Source organism: Mesitornis unicolor, unplaced genomic scaffold, assembly GCF_000695765.1.
Source record: "Mesitornis unicolor isolate BGI_N332 unplaced genomic scaffold, ASM69576v1 scaffold2814, whole genome shotgun sequence".
Taxonomy (NCBI): domain Eukaryota; kingdom Metazoa; phylum Chordata; class Aves; order Mesitornithiformes; family Mesitornithidae; genus Mesitornis; species Mesitornis unicolor.
Window position 1 is genome coordinate 1 of NW_010179218.1, and position 15231 is coordinate 15231.

The window sequence follows — 15231 nt, forward strand, 5'->3', positions numbered from 1 at the left end:
ACCCTGTAAGGAAAGAAAGAAAAGTCTCAGCTGGGGATGAAGAAATGGAGAAAGCAGAGAAAATAAAATAAAATAAAAATCTGTCACCAGTTTGAGAGTGTCCTAAAAATTAAAAAATGAAATAAAAGAGCCACCTCTTGTTCAATGGCACCAATACCTCAGTTCTATAGCAGGAGCAAAGAGCATACTGAGGAGCGCCGGCAGGCCGGGGATGGGAGGCATCAAAGAGGTTTCTGCTAAAATCACCGTAGATCCTGCCACCAGAAAGAGAAAACATCGAAGGGGGAGTACCAGTGAAAGTGAAACCTCACACAGACGTAACGTACAGCTACAGCGACACGTTTACTGCCAGAACTATCCACATAAAGAATTAGAGAAACTGTCCACACGTTTTTCCTAAGCATTACCGCTTGCGTTTATCGATAAAGAAGCAGCAACCAACAACTGCTGAAAGGGGTCACGTAGAGCGTCATGGACAACAATGGAGTTTATGCTTTCCTTTTGTATGAAAATGTTTCTGGGGAGCAAACAGGAAACATTATCGACGTTAAAAACCAACAGCCATACAAACATGTACAGAAGGAATTATTTTCAATTCAGAATTTAAATTCAGTGACTATTTCTCCACATAGCCACTAGAAACTAGGTGTGCTTCTAGTGTCTAATGCCAGACAGAATACAACCTCGATGGACAGCAGATGGCTGGAGATCACCTCAACACCTTTGAGCAGATGCATACAATCATATGAATAAATAAACTATGCATAAGACATCAAAGCACCTTTAATAAAACTGTTTCACATAGCAGCAGTGTACATTAACACAATTCAGGCCTGACTATGTCTATTTTTTTTTCAATGAATAGAAGTTCTGTAAAAATGCGTAAGTCACCAGGATGGTTTTTGCCGGTTTCATCAAAAACAACAGCTGAGAACGTGGCTATCCCTCCCAGTAAAACCAGATACCTGAACTGGGATACTCTGGTCATGCTGCAGCATTTCACCTGGCAAGGACTGAACGGGCCCAACACTGTCACCTTCAAAAGGAGACAAACCGAATTACACTCTCGTTAGCCAGCACCTGGGGGTCTCCAACCAAACCCTTTATTAATGAACGCCAAAGGAAAACACGTTCAGAGTTTCAGCTCCCAGGCTGCACCCCAAAGCTTTGTCAGAAGCCCCAGCAGAGCAGTCTGCAATGCGGGTCACGTTACGGCTTCCTACCAGCACAAGGCAGAATGTGCCACGAGAAGCACCCGGCGCGGTTTGTGACCGCAGTCCTTTCAGTCTCCACCGCCACCCTAATGAGACACAGGGCCTCGTAACGCCCACCAAAGCCACCGCTCCAGTTACCTTACGGGTTGGGGCGCCGGATTTGTTGTCAGAAAACAAGTCCAACAGTCTTTCAATGAGATGCTTTTTTTCCTCTCTTGACGACACGGGCATTTTCTTTTCTTTGTTTACTTGGTTCAAAAACAATCCCTTGAGCAAATCATGGCTTTGCCGAGCAACACAGGAAGACCGTTAAAACCACGGAACACCTGCGTTTCTCAAAAAGCTTACAACAAAGGTCCTGCATGGAGAACACACATACTCACAAATACAGAAAGCAACTTCTGACCACCCTTCACATTATAGGAAACGTGAAAATGCAAGACAGCTACCACTATGAAGCGGTGATGTTTTCCCCAAGTTTCAAAGAGCAGTGGAGCCGTTCAACGGATGCTGTTACCTCCTAGGACATCTCTCTCAAGAGGTGACTCGGTGCTTTTGGCCAACAGCTCGATACGAATCACACACAGAAATGTAGATTGTCCCACTTAATTATTAACTTGGTCTAACCCCAGGGTGTTGGTCAAGGCTTCAGCTCAGCCTCCCAGGACCTCAGTCACCCTGTGCTGAAATCCAGCAGCGTGAGCAGAGCCGCAGCAGGTTACTCAACACACACCTGTGACTCGTAGGGCTCCTCTGCCAGCTCGGCGTGGCACTCCTCGACGAGCACATCGCGAATGTTCACGAGCTCCTTGCACCGCGAGTAGCGGAAGACGTCCACGCGCAGGACGCCGTGCACCAGGGAGTAGACCTTCACCAGCAGCGTGTGGCCGCGCACCAGGGAGGAGAACCGCTGGTTGGCGCCGTCGCTCCACCCGGCCCCGCACACCAGGGACCTGGCAGACGAGCGCATCTTGCACATCTTGAACTCTAGAGCCTGGAGCAACAACATGGGAAACACTGCCCTAAACAGAGAATCGGCACGGAAACCTTCTGTTTTCTCAACACACTGTTTGAATTAAATATTAAATGGCTTCATAATTATTGCAGCGGCTTATGTTAATTCCTAGGACTGCTGTAAAGTACATAGCGTAATTCCTATCCATCACATCCATTACATCTCATTTTCTACAGCTCCTCAAAGGAGAGGGTAGCAAGGTGGATATTGGTCTTTTCTTCCCAGGAACAAGTGATGGGACGAGAGGAAATGGCCTCAAGTTGTGCCAGGGGAGGGTGAGGTTGGATATGGCGAAAAATTTCTTCACGGAAAGAGTAGCCAAGCACTGGCAGGGGCTGCCCAGGGCAGTGGTGGAGTCCCCATCCCTGGAGGGGTTCACAAACCGTGTGGATGTGGCACTTGGGGACGTGGTTTATGGCCATGGTGGGGTTGGGTTGAGGTTGGACTGGGTGATCTTGGAGGTCTCTCCCAACTCTAATGACTCTGTCATTTTATGATATCACTTCAATATTGTACATAGCTGCTAACGAATCAGAGCAAACAGCATAAATGAAAGATAGTTCAGTATTAACTCATCATCCCCATTAAATTCTTAGGAGTGTAGAGATGTCTTCTCCAGACAAAAACCTCACAATCCATGGGGTTTTTTTTCAACAAGGTAACAGAAAACGTGGCAGGAGCCCTGCAGCCCTTCTGTCCCTGGCAGGCCACAGTAATTAAGTTCTCATCTAACCCTTTCCACAATCACTATCTGTAATTACGCCTTCAAATGAATTTACAACAGAAATCTACTTTTTTTTCTTGCTGGTCATTAATACTGGTCAATAAAAGGTTAGGCCTGAAGCAGAAAAGAAAAATGAATAGAAAAAAAGAATAACAACAATGTTTTTACATCCAGTCAGGCAACTTCAGGTGTTTTTTTCTTCTTTTTTTTAATCCCTTTAGCAAATGTCCCTGAAAACAAAAGGCTGGGTAACATTTTGCGACCGTTAAATACAACGCAATTCAGTTACACACAGGAATTCCTGTCTGCGTGCGCACGTCTGTGGAAAACGTTTATCCACCTGCTGGTGAAGGTGATGTGTGGGCATTCCCGTTAGCAAAACCCACATTGCTTCACTGTTCTGAAAAGCACCGTGATTTGAGGCACACTTCTGCTCCCCAGACCAGACATGAAGACATCAGTGAACAGCATCACCCCTACCTGGAAAGGAAGCTCCTGAAGATGGCTTGGAATCGCTTTTAATTCCTTCAGAGGCACTTTTGATCTATTGCCATAATCCACAAAAAACACCTGCAAAAGGAATCAAGAGCATCTGCAGAGATGTCACTGCATGGAAAGCTCCACTTTTAGTGGCAAGGGAAGTGACGACCGACACAATGCTGACACTGCAATGCAATGTTATCAGGTGACAGGGAAGCAAATTCAGAGTCTGGAAAACACAAATGAAGTCATACTGAAAATAACAGCTCACATCTTATCATGTCTATTATTTGAACCCTTGGCTTAAACGTCCACTGGTAACGCAAAGAGTCTGCTACATCCAGGAAAGGGAAATTCCTCTGAAAGGCTCCAAGTCTCTTCTCGCAATTAAACCTTTATAACGTTACTTTTGCTGCCTCGATTGCTTTTAGATAAGCAAATGCCACCATGGATCAGGTGACACTGTAGAAACACAAAAGAGAAGTGTTTCCCATGCACTGTTTTCATGACTTTAAACAGATGACAGTGCTCAGTAGTAACTCTGTCACTGCGGCACCCCGCTATGTCAGAAATCAAGAAGTTCAAAGGAGGAATGGGCTGTGCAAAGGCCACTTTTACAATGATCTAAAAAACAACTGCTGAGAAGTACTGGCCTGAAACATAAACACTGATCTTGAACTGGGCACTAATTCCCATTACTGATACTGACACAAAAAGCCAAAATATTTTGATGAATTTGCTGATGCAGAACTCGGCAACACAAACACTGATGATAAAAGGTCACACCGAATGGACCCAGGAACCCAAGAGGGAAGGGGAAAACCAAACGGTACGAGGTAAAAGACCACATCCTTTGGAATCTTGACAAACTTCCGCTAGATGTGCTCCAGTTTTATTTATAAATTCTAATTTGTTGTAAGTCACCAAGGAGACAGAACAAAGCATGAGATGCCAAGATGCGGCCCATGCAGAAACGCTATGAAAAGGCCAATGTGGCACGTGCCACAGGAAATATCCCTGAGCGCAGGGAGAGACGCTGCGTTGGAAGAGCAACCCTGGCATCGCTGCAAGAGCAAAGGCAGAGCCCTAAGTACGGGAGCAGACAATTCTGTTTTGAGCTCAGTTTTCTAAGCAAAATACAGGAGTGAGATGGAGATGGAGATGAGTTAAACAATGAACCAATGCAGTATGTGGGGGGAGAAAAAGTGCGTTTCTTCAAAGTTATTGGAGGTTTCAGTCTTTATTTTACCTCATTTTGCTTCAGCACAGGAGACACTTTACTGTAACAACAACAGCCTCTCAGTTTAACACTAAATATTGCTGTGTTCTGGAAAGAAACAAATTCATCTATTCTGGCAACATGCTATTAAAGTTTTATTTTAGTTCCAGTTCTACAGATTCCTTTGCTGGAATATTTGTAATTATCATGTGAAAAATAAAGCACAGCTCTAAGATCGTTAACCCAGTTACATCCTGTGAGCTAATGCGCCATAAAGTACGGGGAGCGGCTGAGGGAGCTGGGGCTCTTGAGCTTGGAGCAGAGGAGACTGAGGGGTGCCCTCATTCCTGGGGATCCATTGGGAAAGGGCAGTGTCAGGAGGAAGGAGCCAGGCTCTGCTCTGGGATGGCCAATGCCAGGACAAGGGGCAATGGTCCCAAGCTGGAGCACAGGAGGTTCAAGCTGAAGATGAGGCCAAACTTTGTGAGTGTGAGGGTTCTGGAGCATGGCCCAGGCTGCCCAGAGAGGTTGTGGAGTCTCCTTGTGTGCAGACACCCAAAGCCCTGGCCGTGTTCCTGTGTGACTGCTCTGGTGATCCTGCTCTGGCAGGGGTTGCACTGGGGGAGCTTTCCAGGTCCCTTCCAACCCCTCATATTCTGGGATTGTGCTGTACCTCAGCAACGTCTTCACAGACGTACAGGACGCGTGCTCTGTAGTAGCCTCTGTTCTCCGCGTTGGAGAAGGGCGCCAGACAAATCAGCTCGGGGTGCACCAACACGGGCAGGTCCTGCAGGCTCTGGTAGTTGATTTCAGCAGCCAGTGCCTCCAGCGCAATCCTGTTCTGCTCATCTATCCTGTAACCCCAGAAGTGGCCAACCTCTACCACCTGAAAGTACCAAAGTTAGACAATACCAGATTTCGTATTATTTTATTCTTCTAAGTCAAATACCAAACATCTGAGCAGAATACATGAAGCACTCCTGCTCCTCTTATCTGCACTTGCAGAACTCGTCACTACTGTCAAGAGCTGTTTCAATACTTCAGTCTGTAACTTCCACTAGCTCAGTGGATTTTTATTATTATAATTTTTTTGTCAGCAGCACATGTATTGCTTGCTATTACTCAACTTGTTGAGAAGATGATAGTCAACACAAGATTTAAAAGTTCCCAGCTTCAGAGTTCAGAAATATTCCTATATAGAGATGATTTTCCCCTACCACACTTTATGCATGCAGGATTTTTCCAGATGGGCACGCAGCCCATCTGGTAATTAACCAATGAGGTTAATTCACCTCATTTCTCACAGCTACAGCTTCTGAACAAGACTGCCTGGTAATAACCACCAGGTAAACGGCCCAAATACCCGCTGATTTGCATTTCTATAGTGTCCACAAATATTCCACCTCTCCCATTAGTCCTCTTTACATTTATGCCCACTTCCAGCTAACATTCACTGCCAGTAAATAGCTCCAATTTTGTCCAGCGCTGTCTAACAGGCAAGTACTGTTTAAGGAAGAGCTACTAAAAATGAGACCAGGAATATTCTCTGTACCTGTTATGGATACCTCTGGGCTACAAACATTGTTAGTACCATTCTTTCCACTTACTCTTGTCAGATACTCATCTGTGCAAAGCCCTCGAGGTCCTCACTACCACACAGGACCTCCCGCAGACGCAGAGCACTCCTACCTCTGTTATCTTGATGGACAGGAGGCGATTCGGGATCATCTCCAACAGACGTGAAGTACCAAAGGAGAATTCCACAGGCTCCACTGTCTGCTTCTGACAGTCCACATTTACTCTACAAAGTTCAGGGAATAAAAATGCCAAATACTTCACTCACAAGCAAAAACTCAAAGAGTTTTAAGCGCTGTTTTGGGCACACAAACCGCTAACACGTTTTATTAAAAACTAGGTACTACCAACTGGGTGTGTTCACTGCACTTTAACCTTTCCAGTTCATTCCTGCCTTCCTATTTTAGAGTTCCTATTTGAAAAGATCAAAACGGCTGCAGCCATCAGCAGGCAGTGACCACTTCAGCAAGTCGCAGACAGCATCAAACAACGAAACCCTCGTGCTAGACTTTTCCAGCCACAGCAGGCGTGGACCAGAGCCTCACCACTCTGCATTGCTCAGTAAGACTTTCTATTATGCCTCCCCTCCTGTCTTGCCACATTTCCCCCAGTTCCTGTTGTTGTACTCCTCCTTCCGTTACTTTTACAGCTCCAAATGCCACTCTGTATTTATTCTGCTTCTAGCGATTCGCACATTGCCTCTAGAATGAGTTACTGTGTACATCCATATTCCATATGCCAAAGGCAAATGGACCAGAACCTTAAAAAGAAGACTCCATACTTGGAGTTGTCTTAAACTCTAAAACACCTTTACCTCTAGAGAAATATTTAAGACAACCACGTTATTTCTACTCCTGCAGAAACACCCTGCTCATACACAGTTTACACATCTGGTTTGTGAACCCAATGCGCCTTCCTTGGTGACACTTCCAAGGAAATTCTCACCGAATCCCACAGACCTCAACCCGTATGAAATGCGGTTACCTCAGAGACTCCATGTTCGCAGCTCGCGTGTCGTGCAGGTGGTTTTCAATGTCCCACGGGTAATGAACGTCCAGCTCCAGAGGAATTTTCAGCTGCGACATCTTGATCGCCAGGTACACGGCAGGAAGGATCTTAAAGCCCTCCATTGGGTCACGGGAGAACTCCACAAGAGCTCTGTTCAAAACATTGCAAGAAAGACGCGATGAGGAATCAAAACCCCACAAAAGCCACCGTTTCTTCTTCCTGTCTTTACCTTAGAAGCCAGCAAAGGGTAAAATGCACATTCCCGACAGGCTCTGCCTACTGCTTTTACGCACCTTCAAACTTTAATTGTGACGATGGTTACAAGAAAACTTCTTTACGTTCTCACAAGCGTGTACCAAATTTACTGAGCATATTTAATACAAACAGAAAGGATGTGAACATATATGTGAATAAGAAAAGAACTGAAAGTCGGAAAAAGCATAAGAAGGGCTACGTGAAGCCAACTTTGGGTAGCTGCAGTCTGGAATTGGCCGGATGAGCTGAAGCAGCCAGTCATGTGCATCTTGTGCAAGGCCACCTGAGCACACAGGTGAGCTAAATTCAGTGCACAAGGCAGAAAAATACAGACACGTCCACCGCAGGCCCAGTCAGACAACAGGGGACAAACCAGGAGGTGGTCTCTAACTCAGCTACTTTATGCCACTGCGTAGCAACCTTCAAAGCCACTTACTCCAGCCAATACGTTAAAAATAAGTTACTGATTCCAAAGAGATGAGAAGAAATAAACTCGTTTTGTCAGTGCACCATTGACAAAGGAAGAAGCCTACTCCTAGATTGATACCTGAGAACGTGAGAAAGTCAGGGTACTTAAAGTATGCTGCACTTACTTGGATCCATCGTAGACAATGGATTTTACCTGCCCACACTGTCTAAACAGCGACTGCAACTGTTTGTGGTACAGATATCCATAGGGAGGAATATTCTTCAGCTGTTAAGAAAAAGAAGTTAAATTTGGATACATTCAACTATTGCAATGCATTATTAACTTCCCCTGAATAGTTAGCTCCGTGCTTCGCTCGAGCTGCAATAGTGATATACAATCTGAACCCCAACAAATCCCCAAAATACTACATGCCATATCAAACTAAAAAAATCTCAAGACAATAAAACCAGAGTTTTGCTGCTAATGCTGCCCTACTGCCTCAAACCAGTAGGTATTTCCTAACTATAAATGAAGCAGTAATATAAATATTTCTTTAATAATTTCTCCTAGAAGTTGTCTCGTATCCCTCTTCCTGCTTGTAACAGAAAAGCAATGGATGCTGCGCTTCCCTGTCCACCATCAGGATCTCCACCCCATCAGCGCAGGAAGGCTGGGAAAAAGCAGTTCTAAAAGAAGAAGATAAAAAGAAAGCAGAGTGCAATACCTGAGCAACCCTACAGCAACGAGCATACAGGCCATGCACTATCGAGTGGATTGCTGAGAGTAACATTAAAGTTGCACCAACACGTTTCACAAATACTGACAGACCTTTGATAGTCCTGCTCTATTTCTCAGATTTTTTTATTGTTTTATGGAAGCTTTTTGTCCGTGCAAGACGCAATCAAATGCACAGAGACAGTTCTCAGCAGAAAAAAAGCAGGAATTCTGCTAAAACTGCCCACCCACACAATGTTGTTATACTGGGAGAAAGGGAGATGGGGGAGAAGCCAACCCCAGGTGAGGATCAGAGGGGATCACAGTGGATTTCTGTCCTCGGCCAGGATGGAACAAAACCTGAAAATACTGCCCCAAATACACGTATTTTTATTCTTTGATTCTTTATTCATCGTTCACCTTCTTAACATACCATTACAGTGGTTTTTGGATCCTTGCCTGCAAGGCTTTTCATAGCAAATTCTTCATCAGGTTTTCCAAAAGTAAAGTAGTTTGGATAGAAGGCACCAGCTATGGCAACCTGAAATCAAGAGAGTGTTCTGTAAAAACCCAGCAGATTATGCTCGGTTTCTTGAAAAGAGACACGGCCAGCACCATAAAGAGACACTGACTGACCTTCACGTGAAGATTTTTTCCTGTCTTATTCCAGGAATTACTGTCATTAAGGACTGTTGTGGTTCAACTAAACATTAACTCATGCAAATCCTTAAAAATGTACTTGAATGAAAAGAGTTCAACTTCTGGAACAATTATACAATAGTTATTACTTTTGTATGCAGATGCGCTTTATGAAAACTGTAACTGTTAGCCCTGATAGCAAGGAGAGCCTCAATTTTAAAGAAATTCACAAAAAACAGCTATACAAAACTTGTTCAGTTTTCACGTTACACCTCACAGCATTCAACAACTCAGCTCTGAGAAGTTCACCGCTTACACAGTTAAACCAACTGCCACCGAAACAATAAATAGATCTGTGACAATAAAACCACTGCCGTTTGGTCCAAATGAAATAAGTAATTCTGTTGATATTTGATGAAGTTATAATAGCTGAAAGGCATCTAATCCCTCCTGCAACAACCAACCAAGCCAGCGGTGGGGTCCAAACAGAGCACTTAACACAGGGAAACGTCGTTTTGAAAACTTAGTCCTCAGCCTTCCACCCTCCTCCTTTAGAGGATATTTACATAGCCTTTATAAGACTTAGTCTAGATACACAGTTTAATTTGGTTTGACTTGGTTTTATTTTGATGAGCTGCCCAAAGAGAAGGGACAGCCAGAGGACCAGCTCAGTGCGGGTTCTGAGCCATCACAAGTAACATCAGTTGTCCTTCTAAGCTGTCAGAAATAATTACCTTTCATTTTCACCTGCAACCCCAAAACCTACAGAAAACTTGGAAACACAGGTGCAGCTCGTCAGTACTAGTACGTAAAAATCCAGTTACAAATTCCGAGTCAATAAAGCACGACCTGCAAGATGAAGTGTTGTCTGCATAGGTACTCCTGATCCACAGCGGCTGGCTGAGCAGTAACATACATGTTAAATGCTCTGACTCGCTCCTTCAAGTCATGAAATAACTCTGACACCTGAAATTTGAACACAAAGTTGTACATTAAACAGATCAAAACCATCCACAAATTAAAATAAGATGTGTTAGCGAAAGTCTAACTAAGTGGGCTTTTGTTTTTGGGTGACACTTGTATGCATTTCAGCCAATACACTGCTTGGCATCTCTACTCTGGAAAATAACTGCAGTACTGTGACTTTACAAGATGATGTACTGATTCTGCATTTAAATCATTTTGGGTTTGTATCTCAAAAGGCAAGACACACCAGCACCAACCTGGCCTCCTGCACCTCACCCAGGCATCGAACACGTCGCACCCTCAGCTCAGCAGACAGCCACGATCACTTAAATGAGATCAAATGTATGCCCTAAAGCAGAATGTGCTCTGGTAAACTGGCAATCCCAGGCGTTTCCAGAATTTTCCATAAGCAGCCACTGTCCTCCAGCCACGCAGTGAATGCCTGCATTGGCTCAATTGATTTTGGAGCAAATGTAGCAAAGCATGACAGGCTCAGCTGCTTCACAGCTACATGTCCTGTCCTGCTGCCGGTGCACTACAAACCCCTGCTCACACCACAGCTGCAATCTTGTGTCCAGTGCTGGGCCCTCAGCTCCAGAAGGACAGGAACTGCTTGAAAGAGTCCAGCAGGGCCACAAAGATGCTGGAGGGAGTGGAGCATCTCCTGCTGAGGAGCGGCTGAGGGAGCTGGGGCTCTTGAGCTTGGAGCAGAGGACACTGAGGGGTGCCCTCATTCCTGGGGATCCATTGGGAAAGGGCAGTGTCAGGAGGAAGGAGCCAGGCTCTGCTCTGGGATGGCCAATGCCAGGACAAGGGGCAATGGTCCCAAGCTGGAGCACAGGAGGTTCAAGCTGAAGATGAGGCCAAACTTTGTGAGTGTGAGGGTTCTGGAGCATGGCCCAGGCTGCCCAGAGAGGTTGTGGAGTCTCCTTGTGTGGAGACACCCAAAGCCCTGGCCATGTTCCTGTGTGACTGCTCTGGTGATCCTGCTCTGGCAGGGGTTGCACTGGGGGAGCTTTCCAGGTCCCTTCCCACTCCTGACATCCTGGGATTCTGTGATTCCTGTTATTATCCTCATGGGGCAACTGCTATAACCAGAAACCCGGCTGTGCGGCCGCCTCAGCTCTGCAAATCCACACGAGGAATTATCAAATTAGTGTCTGAAAGCGTGGCAAATAAAAAGCCCCAAATCTTCTTCATAAGCATCAGTGCAGGTGTCCATTCTAAGCTTCTGAGCTATTGTCACTGCCTGAATTATCAGAAACTGAGCCAAGAGAACCCCAGCTACCAGGAGGCTGCCACATAAAACTGACCCTTCAGCTCTCCACTTCTACACAATTTACCTTTTTGTCATCTTTTTTCCTCGGTATCAGATACACAAGCTAAAAAAAACTACTGGCATTTCTTATCCAGATTTTATTAGCTTTATTAAAAGCTATTTTATCCTGTGCTTTTTGATCACAGGCCCTGCACTGCTCACACCAAAGGCAGCCCCTGCTGGAAGAGTGGGCACAGCCATGCTCTGCCCGTCACCTTGCTCAGGGAATTTACTTATTTCACCTCTCAATGTAACACATTAAGCCCTCTGTGATGCAGAGTTCTCACTGATTGCTGCAGTAACATTAGCAAAGCCCCACACATTTTCGTGTCCCGCTCTCATTATATACCTGTATTTGCTTAAAATTACACTGGCTGTAAGACAAAATTTGTGTAACCAGAGCCAGCAGTCACACCACCACCGGGGTACCTGAGGGACCTACAGAATGAGCAAACACTACTGGAGTAGTTAAAAATACATTAAACAGTTAAGAACTGAACAGCACTTTGTTTCTCCTAACAAAAGGAAAATTCCTTTCGCCTGAAAGCCAGCAGCGCGTTCAACCCCCGCTTCTTAACAACCCACGGCCTTATTCACACATCAGCGGTTCTCTCAGGTCCATTCTTCACAAGAACACGCACCTGGCTGTGGCAGCATTACAGTAACCTTCCTTTCTTTGAAATCCTCTACAAATGGGGGCTCTGCAACCCCGTGAGAGAAAGAGAGGAGGAAACGCTGCCCAGATGTTTCCTCATTATGATCAGAGTTAATAAAGCTTCCGCCTGATGTGTCTCAAATTGTACTTGGAGTCCTCCCAAAAAAACCAAAAACCTAAGTTCAGTTTATTGAAAAGAAACAGACATTTACCTACGCTGATGCACAGTAATACAACAGGCTTATCCAGCATCTTAGCATTTGGAGAAAATAAGGAGTTAAGTCCTTCTGCTTAGAGAAATTATTATTTATTTCAACTTGCCTCTTTGATCTTCTTTGTATGAACACAGTTTGATCGACCCCAACCAAACTCTTGCTGGAAAAGAAGCACAGAAAAAAAAAGCTTTTATCCTATACACACAAAAGCAGCCCGGAGGCAGTTACTGTGCGCATGCCACTGGTTTTAGTGACTGATGCACATAAAGATCTTACAGGCCTTTATTCACAGGCGTACACATCTTTCAGGCGTTTTTTTTGTGGGGCAAGATATTTGTGCATTTCTTTAAAAAATAAAAAGATAGAAATATTTTCAATATGCATAAATGTTTCTTTCAACTACAGCTCAATCCCCCTTTTCAGCTTGGATTTCAAACCCTCTGGCCACTGCCGATCCATCTGTGAAGGGACTGTGAAGGGACTGCCTCCAAACACTCAGCACTGGATGCAGAGACTCATGTTATCTCAATCCCGTGCTTCTACTTACTTATGAAAAACCGTAACTATTATAAACAAGGATTGCTAGCAAAAATTCCCTACTAGGAATATAAAATACTGCAGCACTGAAGTCTCCAACCTTGAACAGGAAAGAAGAAATAAAGTTTAACCAACCTTGGAATATCTCAGCTGCCCTTTGTGTCTGCAGGCCTGCCATGCCTACAAAAGAAGTGGTGCAGTATTCAGGCACAGGCTGTGGTGCTTTAGTAATAATTACCACAAATATTAATGTGAATTCTTCCCTTGATCTTTTCTGATACTCAGCCATTCAAAACAAAGCTGTCACATCACTCACACACAGAGATACTGCACAGGAGGCTCTGGATGTTTGTGTTTTACCTTCCAGGACAATATACTGCTTTATAGAAACACCACAAGTATCACATTAACTGAACATGAGGGAAATACGGAAAAGGGGGATTCAGAAAAGATGATGCTTGAGCCCCAGGGTCAGTGGGCACACGTGTGCCCGTGTTTACTTCATAAAAGTCTGACACCAGAGTATAGAAACACAAGTCAGCTTCCACCAAAGCATAAAAAGGCCAGTAGACACAACATGGAATAAATTAAATCTGCAACTGAAGATTTTGGAGTCTCCAGCAGATTACAGAAGGGGTCAGACCATCCATAACAGAGAAACGTTGGATTCTGGACAATGAATCCTCAAGCAGAAGCGGTGCCTGTGCTCCTGGGCCAGCAGGGATCACCCTGCCCATGGTGCTGGGCTGCCCACAGCCATGTGTGCAGCAAATCCCACTTGGGCAGAATTCAGTAGGACAACATGACAGCTGTGCAGCCTGGAGAAAGGACTCTAAACTCACTCTGTGCTGGACGCCATGGCAGACTAAAAAGTGGGGAACACACTCAGAAACTGAGCCTTGCAAGCCAGCTTTACCCATTTCTTGCTACCTTACGCTGGTGCGAACTCAAGCAGCTCCTTCAGAGCAGTAAAAATTAACTCCTTGGCACCAGCAGTGTTATACTGCAGGACACAGCATTCAGAAAGTACCACCAAGTAGCTAGGAGGAACGCGAAGGTTTTAACAAATGCTGCTCTAAGCTGACAAAGGCGAGAGGCTCTGTCTCAGTGAAGACGAACAAAGACTTACCTTAAATGCATTCACAATCGCAATACAGTCACTCTTGCTATTCCCAGCAAAGAGCAGTTTGTTCCTGAAATACAAAAAGAACGAGGAACAGTACTTTTTCATGTATTTAATGTATTACACAGCTCAGAATGCTGCAACTATTAACACCTTCCAGGACTTCAATAAACAAGGTCAATACATTCACTGTAATTATTTATTCTTATTCACATCTCCTTGCTGAAGGTAAACTATGTGTTTATTTTTTTAAAAACTGTTAATAGACACAGCCACATATTCACACCAGAAAGGCAATGCTAAAGAAGCAGGTGTTGTACTTGGTAAAGGATGAGTTAGCTCTGTGACACTCACTAGATCACACTGAGATGGATTTTGTTATCTCAGCCGCCCCAGAAAAGCTGCATTTTGTACTGCTTGGCACTTTGACAGATTCTAAAACTCATGACTTGAAAAGTTTTATTTAGTGGTCAGCATAGCCCTCTGCCCACAAATGCAACCAGGAGTTGTAAAACCTCCAGGGCAGTACCTGTATCCGTTGATGTGCTGCTTGAAAGGGACGGCAAAAAAATTCTGCAAAGAGAGCGCTGCAGCTACAACGGAAACAAATCCCAATGAACACCTGCAAACCACTGGTTCAGAGCAGTGTTCTCACATGTCCTTCTCTCAGTTACCTATAATGAGGCATTCCTCCAAGCACCCGAAGACGTGCCCAAGGACTATCAGTTTGCCAAGATGCAGATCCACGGGCAGCTGTGCCAAGACCCTTCCTAGGAAAGTCAGTTCCCCGTCATGGGGATTTTCTTCTGCTTGCACACAAGTTGTAAGTGCTCCCAGCTACAGAAATTAAAGTTTATTCACTTGTGAAAGACGACCGAGTAAATATAAGACTATAAGGAAACAAGACAAGAAGCAAGCAGTTATCTCAAACCCACATCAATCAGTACCAGAACTGTAATTATGCTGAAGCTCTTCAATCCATTTTAAAAGCCTAGTATTTTGAAACCACATGGACTGGATATAAAAGCAAGCTACAAATTATACAAATATAACCTCTTATGCACTTTGGAAAAGAAAGTTTAATGCAATGAATGTTCTACCCCATATTAACTGTGTAACTGAAAAGCAAAAATCCACTTCCTTGTACCCGTCAGGAGGGAACTTC

At 44.6% G+C, this 15231-nt stretch overlaps 1 protein-coding gene across 1 annotated transcript in view; it reads right to left on the minus strand.

Annotated features, from left to right (window-relative positions):
• Window positions 1-157: 157 nt before the first annotated feature.
• The window catches only part of TDRD9 (tudor domain containing 9), a gene marked incomplete at its 3' end in the record, with an annotated part of 39162 nt that continues 24088 nt past the window's right edge, over window positions 158-15231 (minus strand). The window contains exons 16-32 of the mRNA XM_010182679.1: window positions 14741-14903; window positions 14596-14659; window positions 14073-14136; window positions 13079-13123; window positions 12513-12566; window positions 10102-10218; window positions 9047-9154; window positions 8084-8184; window positions 7212-7385; window positions 6342-6453; window positions 5326-5538; window positions 3434-3523; window positions 1953-2208; window positions 1353-1507; window positions 966-1036; window positions 408-517; window positions 158-254 (exon numbers count right to left, since the gene is read on the minus strand). Coding sequence (XP_010180981.1) covers window positions 158-254; window positions 408-517; window positions 966-1036; window positions 1353-1507; window positions 1953-2208; window positions 3434-3523; window positions 5326-5538; window positions 6342-6453; window positions 7212-7385; window positions 8084-8184; window positions 9047-9154; window positions 10102-10218; window positions 12513-12566; window positions 13079-13123; window positions 14073-14136; window positions 14596-14659; window positions 14741-14903 — 1994 coding nt within the window. The remainder of the gene's footprint in view (window positions 255-407; window positions 518-965; window positions 1037-1352; window positions 1508-1952; window positions 2209-3433; window positions 3524-5325; window positions 5539-6341; window positions 6454-7211; window positions 7386-8083; window positions 8185-9046; window positions 9155-10101; window positions 10219-12512; window positions 12567-13078; window positions 13124-14072; window positions 14137-14595; window positions 14660-14740; window positions 14904-15231) is intronic.